At 30.4% G+C, this 11,545-nt stretch overlaps 1 protein-coding gene across 1 annotated transcript; it reads right to left on the bottom strand.

Moving 5' to 3' along the window:
• Positions 1–7,729: 7,729 nt before the first annotated feature.
• On the bottom strand, positions 7,730–8,739 carry LOC107443589 (pre-mRNA-splicing factor SYF2). Its single transcript, XM_016057508.5, has one exon. It carries the CDS (start codon positions 8,599–8,601, stop codon positions 7,933–7,935), a length of 669 nt encoding a protein of 222 aa, XP_015912994.1. The 5' UTR covers positions 8,602–8,739; the 3' UTR covers positions 7,730–7,932.
• Positions 8,740–11,545: the final 2,806 nt, after the last annotated feature.

Genomic DNA, 11,545 nt, shown 5'->3' with positions numbered 1-11,545 from the left:
TTATATATATGTCTGTATCAAACTCTTAAAGATTGTAAGCCCTGAAGACATGAGAAAACATTTGAACACTCTTCTGTTCAAGACTACAGTTAAATTGAAACAAACAGACAAGGTTGGTTAGATATTGATTTAGTTTAACTCTGACTTCCTTCAAAAATAACAAGTTGTACTGCTTTTGTGATTCTTGGAAAATAACATTGTCCCCATACTTCCCAAAACACATGAAATACTTTATATGATTCAAACTGTAATCTAAATCAGTCCCCAAATGGTGGTCTGCAGATCACTGGCAATTAAAAAAAATATATATAATTTAAAAATCGTATTTTAAATTTCCTGCCTTCCAACTGATGTGAAATTTTTCGCTGCCATTGAACTTATACAAAGTGTGAAATGACTGACGCTAATGCCTCTACTTAGTTTTTACGCAATTTCTCAAAGGTAATCTTGGAAACTGGTCAATAAATAAATATTTTGAAAACATGTTCATTTAAAATCTTACCAACCTGAATAGCTTTTTACTAGTGAAATTTCTGAAACACATAAATTTTTCAGACGCAGTTAACAAAAACAGTTTGTAATTAACCTTAAAAAAAACCTCCTTTTGTTTAAAAAACTTTTTTTTAATACCAAAAATGTGACTTGCGATATGGAAAAATTGTATTGGAGATTAGCATTACAAAGTTAGTGTTAAAGATTTTGCTAATTTAGAACTTAAAGAAAGGGTTTGAACTAACATTAGAAACAAAGACGAGACATAGTCTTTACTACTGTCTATAAACTTTAAAAAGCTAAATTGATCAAATTCAGTATGTCTCCTAAAATCTAAGCAATTTTTCAATACCGAAATAAAAATGAACAATTCTTTAAACTAGTTCATGTTTCTGTAATCTTTCAATGAAAACATATTCACAAGTTCAATATATTTTATAGTACTACAATACTAATCATTTAAAAGTTTACCAGGTACTATAATTTTACATGTCAATTTGCATCAAAGTTGCTATAAGCTGAAAGTTATTCTATACAAATTTCTTCCGACTCAAAAGAAAATTTCTATTTTATGAATAGTGTCGGGAATTAGCCACTTATTGTCATCAAATTACCAAAAACCGAATCGTTTATGTATGATACACTAAAATTTCTTCAGTTATCAGATGTCACTTTTTGAATTTTAACTATAATTGCTATAGAACGTTTGAGTGGTTCAACCAAAAATGCCTCAGGCGATGTTTCATGTCTCTTTTATTAGAAATCCTCTATACTCGTGTGCAGAATAACAATACTAGGTTATTTTTCACAGTTACTTTAAAGACTATACTCTGAAAAAAGATAACTTCTTAGCATCACCAAGGTGTGACAACCTCTTTACATCATTTTCTAATGTTTTTGCTAAATAATGCTTTTTATTGCTAAATTTAATGACTTTTATTAAATTAAAAACAATTTGTGTTAAATAGAATAAATTAAAATATTACACTATTAGTAAAAAATTCTCAAATATAAATCATTATTCACTGCTTTCATATACAGTCGGACTTCTATATAACGAACTTCCATTTTGCGAATTTCTCTATTTTGCAAATTTTTTAAAGAAACCAAGAACATTTTGGAAATTTTTTCGTAAAATAACTTCCAAATAACGAAGTGAATTTTCTATTTAACGAACTTTTCTTTGAGATCCACTTTCCCTATTTCCCAAAATATTTCAGAGCATTTTAAACTTGTTAACGCATTTTATGGGGGAAATAACCTTGAATTGAATTTCGAAACCTCTTAACTATTAGAGAAAGCAGTAAAATCACTTTCTCGTTTTGTTCGCATTTCAAACTAAAAACTCTAACATAAACGACAAAATTAACGGATTTTATCAGTAGCAATTAAACTTTAAAACCCATGTGGTAAAGTATGTTTAAAATTACTTTTATAAGAAATGCATCTATAATTTTATGCATAAATTTATCTTTTTTTTAGTTGAAAATGTATATAGCATGATTGTGTAACACTGGATAATATTTTGCTCTATTCTTGCTTTCCATGCAGATTTCTTTTATGATTAAGATTTATAAAATAAATAGTAGATACTACTTTACAATATGAAGGTGTATCCATTGCTATTTTAATTATGTCTAGTGTTTATGAATTTAAAACCTGTTTTGTGTTGTTGAAGCATTTTAAAAAGTGATTTTCTATTTAGCGAATTTTCTTTTATAACGCACTTATTATCGGGATTTAGCGACTTCGTTAAATAGAGGTCCGACTGTATTTCGATTTTCTGTAAGCTGTTTTTAAAAGTTTTACCTAATAATTAATGAGCATATAAGTAGTTTGGGGAACCTAACCTAAATTTACTATCTATTATAAAAAATGAAGCAATCTGATTCAGAAGTATATGTTTTAGTTTAGTAGTTCTTAGATCTAAAAATCATTGAAGCTGAAATGTGTAAAAATAGCTTGTTCAATTGAAATATAAGTTTCAAACTGCAATGAAAAAACTTTTTCCCCAAGCATGCATACACCACCACATATAATACATAAAATGTTAAAAATTCTTATTCATTTATTATCTACAATTTTTGAAGAAAAAAAAGCTTAAATTTTCAAAAATAAATAAGTAGGATCTCTAGCTGCAAGATATATGAGTAAGATATCAAGCTACAGTTTTCAAGTGTATCAATATTTTTACTACATTTATGATGGATAAAATAAAGTATACTCTAAGCAAATAAAAGAAACAGTTATATCTGGATCTAATAGATACTAATAAATAAGCCAAGCTTATGCACATTTTTGAGGTTTTTTCTTTTCTTTTTTCATAGAAGACTTTTATTTGATTTCTGATTTTCTTTATAAATACTATTATATTTATCAATAAAATCTGTATTTGTTGCTTCTTTTAACAAGATTCTAAACAATATTATTGCAAAATATTCTATAGTGACAAAATATTATATATTGTACTACCTATATACAATGCTTATTGGTTAAGTTCGCTTGAGTATAATTATTCTTCATTATTTTATAGTTTTTCATTTATTAGAATGTGGCACAAGCTGCATTAGATGTGTGTGGAGACAGGATTTATTTCTTTTCTATAATAATAAATGCTTAAGTTGTTTAGTTCTCTGGTGATCAGCTAATATGTTCTTTCATTTTTACTAGCATTACAAAAATCAATGAAGAGAATAGATTAATTTGTTTATCTTGAACCTCATTAACAAAATTGTTGAGCTGCACTGGTTCAGGGGTTAGAGCTCAGGTACAAATTCCAATGGCGGTTTGGTTGATATGAATTCTGCTCCTGGCTTGTAAAACCTCAATGCTGACATAAAATACTTCAGTGGCACATTTGGGTTAGAGTCCCCTTTCCATCAGGCTAACCCTGAGATGTTTTCTTTACGTAATGCAAATGCAGGTTAGTTCTATTAAAAAGTCTTCCACAAAGGTTAGTTTGCTCCAGTGCTTTATTCAGGGGTTCCCTTGTCTTCTGGGTTGGGTTCAAAATTATAAAGCTAAGGGGTTGAGCATTGAAAGCCCCAAACTTAAGATAATATAATATTGTTACTCTAATTAAAAATTCTAACAGACAATTAAACTTAAGAAATTTACTTTCTATCATATATTCAAGTTTGTAAGGCAGTTGAAAATTGAGAAATATTCTCATTTTTAATGTAGATATTTGCTTAGTAGGATCCTCATCAAATGTATATTAGCCAGTTAACCATTTTCACCAACAATGCGCCTAGGTCATTTTAGTATCTTCCAAATTTAATTTTACTTAGTAATTGATGATCAAGAAATAAACATATTACAAATAAAACTTATTGCTTGCATAAAATGAAGAAATATTTAAATTTGACCCACATTCAAATTTATTTTCAGATTTGGAAAAAAAGGTCAAGCAGATATTACACAAGTACTAAATCCCTTTTTTTTAAATTAGAATTGAAGAATATAATTGGAAACCTCCTTCTAAAATAACCTATACTATTTTATATATGCAATTTTAATATCACAATAGACTTTTAAACTATTTTCCTGAAAACCTAAATAAGTAAATTCATCAGGAAATTAAATTTTATAATAAAAGTTAAGCAATTAAGGGCAACCTCACTGGAAAAATTACATAGGTTGAGTAAATCTTGACTGTCACAGGTTGGCTACCAATCTAAAATAATAAAAGGAATAGTGAGTGTATCCAGGCCCGTCACTAACCGATTCGTGAGAGGGGGGGTTTTGAAGTTTATTTTGCCAACTGTCATAAATAATTTTTACAGTGGTATTATTGATTGCTGAATGGTACCAGTAATTATTCAAAATAAAAAAGAAAATATAGTTTTTAAATTTCTATTAATTTTTATTATTAAATTGGTAAAAAAATAACTGTTTATTAAATAAACTAAAACCTATTAAGTTTTCAGTAATAGTAATCAATATGTGGAAATAATTTTAAAAAATAAAGTTGTAAATTTAAGTGTTTTTCAAAGCAACTTTTAAATACTTTTACTTAATATTTAAATATTTTTTTGAAAAATTCTTTGTTATTAAACTTATCTTTTGTTTCATCTAAATGTTGTTACCAAAAAGCTAATTAGAGCAATTGTTAGAAGATAAGGAAGTAAGTCATAATCAGCAAATACAGTCCTCTATCAGAAATTGATTCAAAACAAAATTGATTTATAAGTAAATTGTCCTTTCATTTCTAAAAAAATAATGTAGAAAAACATTAAAAATATTTGCCATTTAAATTATACATGAAAAAAACTATAAACTATAATTCACATAAAAAAAAAAAAAAAATTAAGATATTAGCAAAGTTAAGTTTTATTAATTATATTAGCTAGGTAAATTTAATTCAGCGTTGTTTTAAAAGTGAAAAATGTTCTGCAACTTATCAAGCTTAATATTGTCAACAATATCTTTTTCTGCTTTGAGTAAAAGCAGCGAATTTAAGTGCTCATCAGTCATTGTTGTTCGAAGATAGTCTTTAACCAATTTCAGCTTGCTGAAAGTTCTTTCATTTGTCGCAACTGTCACTGGTGTAGTTAATGCTAAGCGACAAACTGAATTTGCCAAAGGCAATATTTTCTTCAGGTCCTCTGATTTTTTTATTACTGACATTAGGTTAGAGTATTCTTTGCAATGATCACAGAGAATCTCAAGTTCTGCTTGAACTGCCAGAGGATCTGAACTTTCTAAGTGCGCGGGGAAAAGTGAAAGAACTCTTTCAACATTTCCAAAGTACATCGGTCTCTTTCTATAGGAGGCTTTAAAATGTCAAACAGGGGTTTTAAAACATTGACAAACGTTTGCAAATTGTCCTTGCATAAGGTAATCATTGTGTCTAACACTGCTGAAAATTCTTTGCGATAAAAATCTTTCAAAGAATACTTAGCTTGAGTTCCTGCATTCTCGTCCAAACTTTTTGGAGCAATCCTTCTTCTGTGATGTTTTTTAAATTCCATGAATGGATCAATTTCTTATCTTTTGGAAAATGCAATTGCACTTTCCAATAAGTCGTCCATGCTCTTTTTATTATGATTAATATCTTCTAAATATTTTATGGTGCTTTCAATTAGAATGGAAGCATTGATAATATAAAGCTTTTTCTGCTTGTAAAGCTTTTTTAAACTTATACGATACATTTATCATGAACAGTATTGTAGAAATAAAATCAAATGAAAGCATTTTCTGTGTAATCCTGATGCCCTAAGTCTTGTCTTTGAGTCAAATTTTTTTGAGGTTGAAATATCATCGAGAGCAGATATTATAACAGCAAAGAACTGCCAAACGGCTTTTACAGACTCAGATCTGTTGGTCCAGCGTGTTTGAGACAAATTTTTTAACTGCAATGCATATTCAAAGTTTGACAATTCTTCACACAAATGTGAAGATCATCCAATAAAAGACCGACTAAGGCATTCGCTTCACATACATGTTGAGTAAATGTATTCAAGCGATGTGCTTGGCATTGAATATTACGTTCCACGATGTCGGAAAGTTTTCTTTGAGCTCCTTGGTGTTCACCGGACTTAGAACTAGCATAATCATAACACTGAAACACTAACTGACTGCTTAGCAATTGCAATTCATTTAATAACTTGAAAATCAGATTAGCAATTGCAGAGCCTGTTTTATCTTTTGCTTCTGTTATTTTTAAGAGCCTCTCGTTTGGATTTCCTTTATCATCCACATATCGAATGACTATGGACAGCTGATCTCTGAGAGGTGTCAGGTGTGGTATCTGCCATGATCACAAACATACCTGATTTTTGGACTTCATAAACTATAAGCTTCTATATAGCTCGCGCAAATATATACAAAAATTCATTTTGCGATATTGGGGTCATATAGCTTACGTGGTAGGGTCTGATGTTACGATCCTCAAGCCATCGCTTCATCAAGTAATTATGCCTCGATAAAAGTTCGAAAAATTGATTCAAATTTCTATCTTTCTCCTTTTAAAGCGAGCTCTTGTCTGCTTAAAGTTCGCACAACATCAAGGAGTAAATTCACTGCTTTTTTATTGTAGATTTTTTCTAAAACACTCATCAACGTGTTAGGAATCTGAAAGGAAGTTACAATAATCTTCTAGTGCTTTTTTGTGATTGCACGAGGAGAAATGGCTTGCGAGTTTGCCTAGTTTATTACTATCAACACTCTTCATTTTATGCCATTGCCTAACATCGTCAATCCATGGCACATCACCAGTTAATTCCTTATTAGTACATACAGGGAAGAGACTGCAAACAAAGCAAAATGCAGCGTCTTTAAATACGCTGTATTTCAAATGTGTGTATTTTATTTATACCAGCTAAGATTAAAACATCTTTGCTTGGACTGAGGAATTTCATTATTAGCTGGAAAAGCTGTTAGTTCTGGCTGATTTGGTCCAAGGAATATTAAATACTTCCTTCGATTTAAAGAACAAATATGTTACATTTTAGTGTATTTCTGCCATAACCCAAAATTTTTTCATCAATATTGTATCAATTCTTAGGTCAGTAATTTTTTTTAACAATATCTTATAGCTGGTATTGAATTAGGATCAGGGGTCTGTCTATGTTTTTCTAAGAGGTACCTATTTTGTGAAAATTTAGACATAATTTTTGAAAATTAAAAATTATATTAAAAAATCAACACAAAAATATTGGTAAAAATAAGGATTTATCATTTCTTACGAGACGCAAAAATAAAATTTTAAGAATAAGTATTTTGCGAAACTACCATTTTTCCTGAAGTTGAATTTGTGGAGGTACCGCTAAACAGTAGTAAATTTGGCTTGGACAGACCCCTGAGGATATATATTAAAAATCCGTGTCTCTTGCTTAAGCTGCAGAATTCTTTCTGAAACTTAGTGTATGCAAAATCCTCCTGAATAAAAAGTTTGCTATTTCTGCGTGAAGTATTTAATCAAAATAATTAGCATGGTCATGCTTTTTGTATCAATTCTAATTCTTAGTAGTTATGAGAAAACTCAGAAAGGTTTTTTTAATGCAATCATATTCAAATTTAAAAAAAAAAAGAAATACCACTTAAATTTATCAAAATTAATTACTTAATTTATTAATAACTTAAGTTTATTAACATAATTCTTGCTTGAAAATATGTATTATTGACATAGAATACAACCAATTAAAAATTTTACAAGTTTTTTTTATTTATGTTTAAAATCTATATAGCTTAAATATAACTCAATAACAATGTTTTAATTAAAAGAAACTTTCAGTTTAATTCACAAAGTTTTCATTTAATCTTTTTAAATACTACAATCAAGTTGGAGAAAAGACAAATTTATCAAAATTTGCTTCAATGAAAAAGTTTTAACAATATGGAAATGTTAGTAAATTATACACTTAGAATCTTTTCCTGTGTATACACTTTGTTTTTTTTTAAATAATGTTTAGTTTTTTAAACACATATAGAACAGAATCACACAGCAGTGCCTCTTTCGAGATTTTGTTTGATTTCTGCTGTATATTTTCCATAGAAACGCTCGAGTTTCTTGTTAAATTTCATGTTACGTTCATTAATGTAATTAATATCTTCATCATCATTATAACGACGTCGTCTACTAAATTTCTGGTGTCTTTCAATCTGTTTATCTAAGTCTTGCACCATATTATCAATACTTTCTTTGCTGTCTTCTTGTATGCCATGAATAATTGTGTCCTTTGTAGGATAAAATGCATCACCCATCTTTGCTTTTTCTCTCTGATAAGCGTCCATATTTGGTTTCATTTTCTTGGTTTGTCTTTCATACTGACGAACAGCTGCCTCTTCGTAGTTTGAAAATCCAGGATCAGGGTTCTTTTTTTTCTTTAAACGATCCCATTTAGCTGCTTCTTCAGCAGTCACATCAAGCAATTTCATTCGCTTGTAATCTACTCCTTTGGCTTCTGCCTCTTGCTTTCTTTCCTCCTGTTCAATGAAGTACTGAGCCCATTTGTTTTTCTTTTCATAATTTGCAGGAAGTTTTGCTCGACGATCTTCTTCCACAACTTCATCATAGTTGAGCTTACGAGACTCTTTTCGTCTGAACTGCAGTTCTTTAAATTTTTGCAGACGATCCTGCATCGTCATTGTGGAGCTTTCTCCCATATTTTCTATTCAAATATCAGGCTAATTATTGATTAGAAACGTTTTTAACGTATTTTCGAAGATCTGTTCTGTTCGTCGTTTAGGCTTGTCTATTGTTGACAAACAAAAGGAAATGAAAGCTGCCAACGTTAAGTGTTGCATTATTATATAACAATTACGGTCACGAGTAAAATTCTCATAAAAAGGACATTCTCACTGCATTCTGTTTCCGTAAATGAACGCATGCACATGCAAGTGCTCTAGAAGCGCTAAGACGTGGAAGAATTATAATTCAACAAATTCGATAAGCGATATGGCGCTGCATTTAATCAACTTCACGTTATTTAGCATTGTGACTTATGTGGAGAGACTTATTTCAACTTTAACTCGCCATTTTGCTTATAAATGATCATCTGGAGCTGACGTCATAGGTCCCCATATGTGTGGATATCCTTGATCTTCTTCCTGAGGGAAAAGTATAAAAACTGTAATTAAAAGGATGATTCTGTTCCTTCTCTTGAAATTTTTCATTTTTTTTAAATATGTAAAATTATAGCAGTGGACTGATCGTTAAGACACGGTTCCCAGCAGATCACCGAAGTCAAGCATCACTGGTTGCGGTCAGTGTGCGGGTGGGTGACCACTTGGATCAGTCTGCATAGGGACCGAGGGTGTGCGGTATTGGTCCTCGTTAAACTGTGCTACCGTAAAGTGCTCGACTTCGCGTGCAGGTTGTCGGGCTACCGAAGCGGAGGCGCCACCCCCTCTGTAGAGGATCAAAATTGTGATGGCATGTCTTCGGATCATCCTCCGGGATGTTTCCCAGACCGTTGCCAATAGCCCATTGTGCAGCTCTAGTGCGACGTAAATGAACAACAACAACAAATAAACTTAAAAAAATTGAGCATATTTTGTTACAAATTCTGCTTCGAAGGTTACAATTGGATCGAATTTATATTTTTAATAAGATAATATGAAATCGAAATTTTGGATCCTGATTTGACTAATAACTTTTCAACGTACTCGACTTCATTTTAAATCCACGCGTTATTTGGATAATATTCTTTTTCTTTTGGCAGTTATTGCTATTTTCTCAACGTTTCTAAGACACGGATATTATTACGACTCACGAAATTCGAATCACGCATATGATTAATCATTTCTTGACGCTACGATACCTCTGTTTCTTTTGATCGAACTTCTAGCAAAGTTGCTTCTTATTTTCACATGGTTTTTAAAAACCTCGATTATGTTATTCCATATTATATACTTCATACTATTGCCATATTATATTATTATCACAAGTAATCACGTATTTGAGTAATTACTTCTTGAAATGAATAACATCTTTTTCCGTTGATAATCACTTTTTACATCTGAGTAATCAACCTTTAAATCGTGGATTCACGCTGAATCTATGCAGTGTTTTGACCTCTTTTTCGGCAGTTACTGTTGTTGATTGTCAAATTTTTTTTCAAATACGAATATAAACGCGACATATCTCATATGTTCTCGATATAATCCACAAATATCTAATATGAATTGCGCATCTGAGTATCAGCGATAATTCTATCAATTTCTCTAAATCTATTCAAGTGCATCAAAAAGTGATAACTCAAATGTACGATTCAAAATTTTCGCCATGTTTTTGTGTTCAAAAGCTCTCGCAGGCCGTATATCAATAATCGATGGACCGCAGGTTGTGCCACCCTAGTGTACCTAACCTAGCGTGTCACCCCCTGGTGTCTAAGATGGGTACTCTGCCAGACATTCGTCTGGAGCTGTGGCGGTGACTATGGAAACGAGGTATGATAATTTCAAGTAGGGGTGCAGGATCCCTTTTCAGGACTGGTTTCGGCGAGAAAAGAGATCTCTTTCATTGAAGCTACCCTCCCTAAATTGTCCTCTTCTTGTTTCCATAGCACCAGACTGCCGTAGACTTAGTGGTTGTGTGAGTACCTGTCTTAGACAAACAGCAACCCATTTGCTTTAATAAAAAAACTATGTCGTTGCTAATATTTCTATTACATGTTAATTTTTTCCACATATATATTACTGATTTAATGATTAGTCATCTCAATACAAAGTCCCTGAATAGTTTATAAGGAATTTTCACCTAAGATAAATAATTTTATGACACTATAATGCCAACTAAAGTTTCATCGAAAACTAAAGCATGTTTTTGATTAATGCTTAATTAAATAGATATTTACGACAACCCATTATCAATAGTTTTCATCAGTGTTCAGGGCCTGACTATATAATAAGAAATTCTACATTTCAGAAAGTGCTAATAAATTTTATCATTTGCAAAATTTTATATTTTTAAAAATTTCTTGTAGAATAAATCATATTAAAAAATTATAGTACATAATTTGCTAATGCTAAAAAGACACATTTCTCTTGGCAAGCCCTTTGTCATGATGGAGAACTGGCCCCATGGAATCCAATCCATACTTGTCTTATGTAGAGCATAAAGATTATATCTTTAATATAATAAAATAGTTGCTTAAAAAAGTGAAATACTTTTGAATAATTTTGCAAAAAAAATTTATGCCTAAACATTACTGTTTACACACATTGGCCACTTATCATCATAATTCATTAAATCCATATTGACTCATTATAACCTCCATAGAAAAAGAAAATCATTTAACTGATATTTGTGCGTTTAAAGTAAAATATTATAGATAAAATAACATAAAAAATATATTTAAAATCTATGCTAAAAATTTAAAGTATATATTAATTACATTATATTTCATTTTTTAAATCGGAGCACAAAAATCGATAACAATTTAAATCATATCTTGAAGGAATATGTTTTAGAGTTTATCCTATTTTACTGTGTTTTAGAATTTAGTCACCATACAGGTATATTGTTCAAGAAATAAATAATTGCTGAAAGCATATGCTAAAACTCTTCGTTGTCTAGAATTTATAGAATGCAAAAGACGTGAAATCA

This window comes from Parasteatoda tepidariorum, chromosome 9 (assembly GCF_982258835.1).
Source record: "Parasteatoda tepidariorum strain Cologne lab strain chromosome 9, Ptep-v5.0, whole genome shotgun sequence".
In the NCBI taxonomy this organism is placed as follows: Eukaryota; Metazoa; Arthropoda; class Arachnida; order Araneae; family Theridiidae; genus Parasteatoda; species Parasteatoda tepidariorum.
This window is presented reverse-complemented; position numbering and strand designations above follow the sequence as displayed.

Excerpts from the sequence above, each read along its gene's own strand:
- LOC107443589 (XM_016057508.5), bottom strand. The coding sequence starts at position 8,601 with ATGGGAGAAAGCTCCACAATGACGATGCAGGATCGTCTGCAAAAATTT.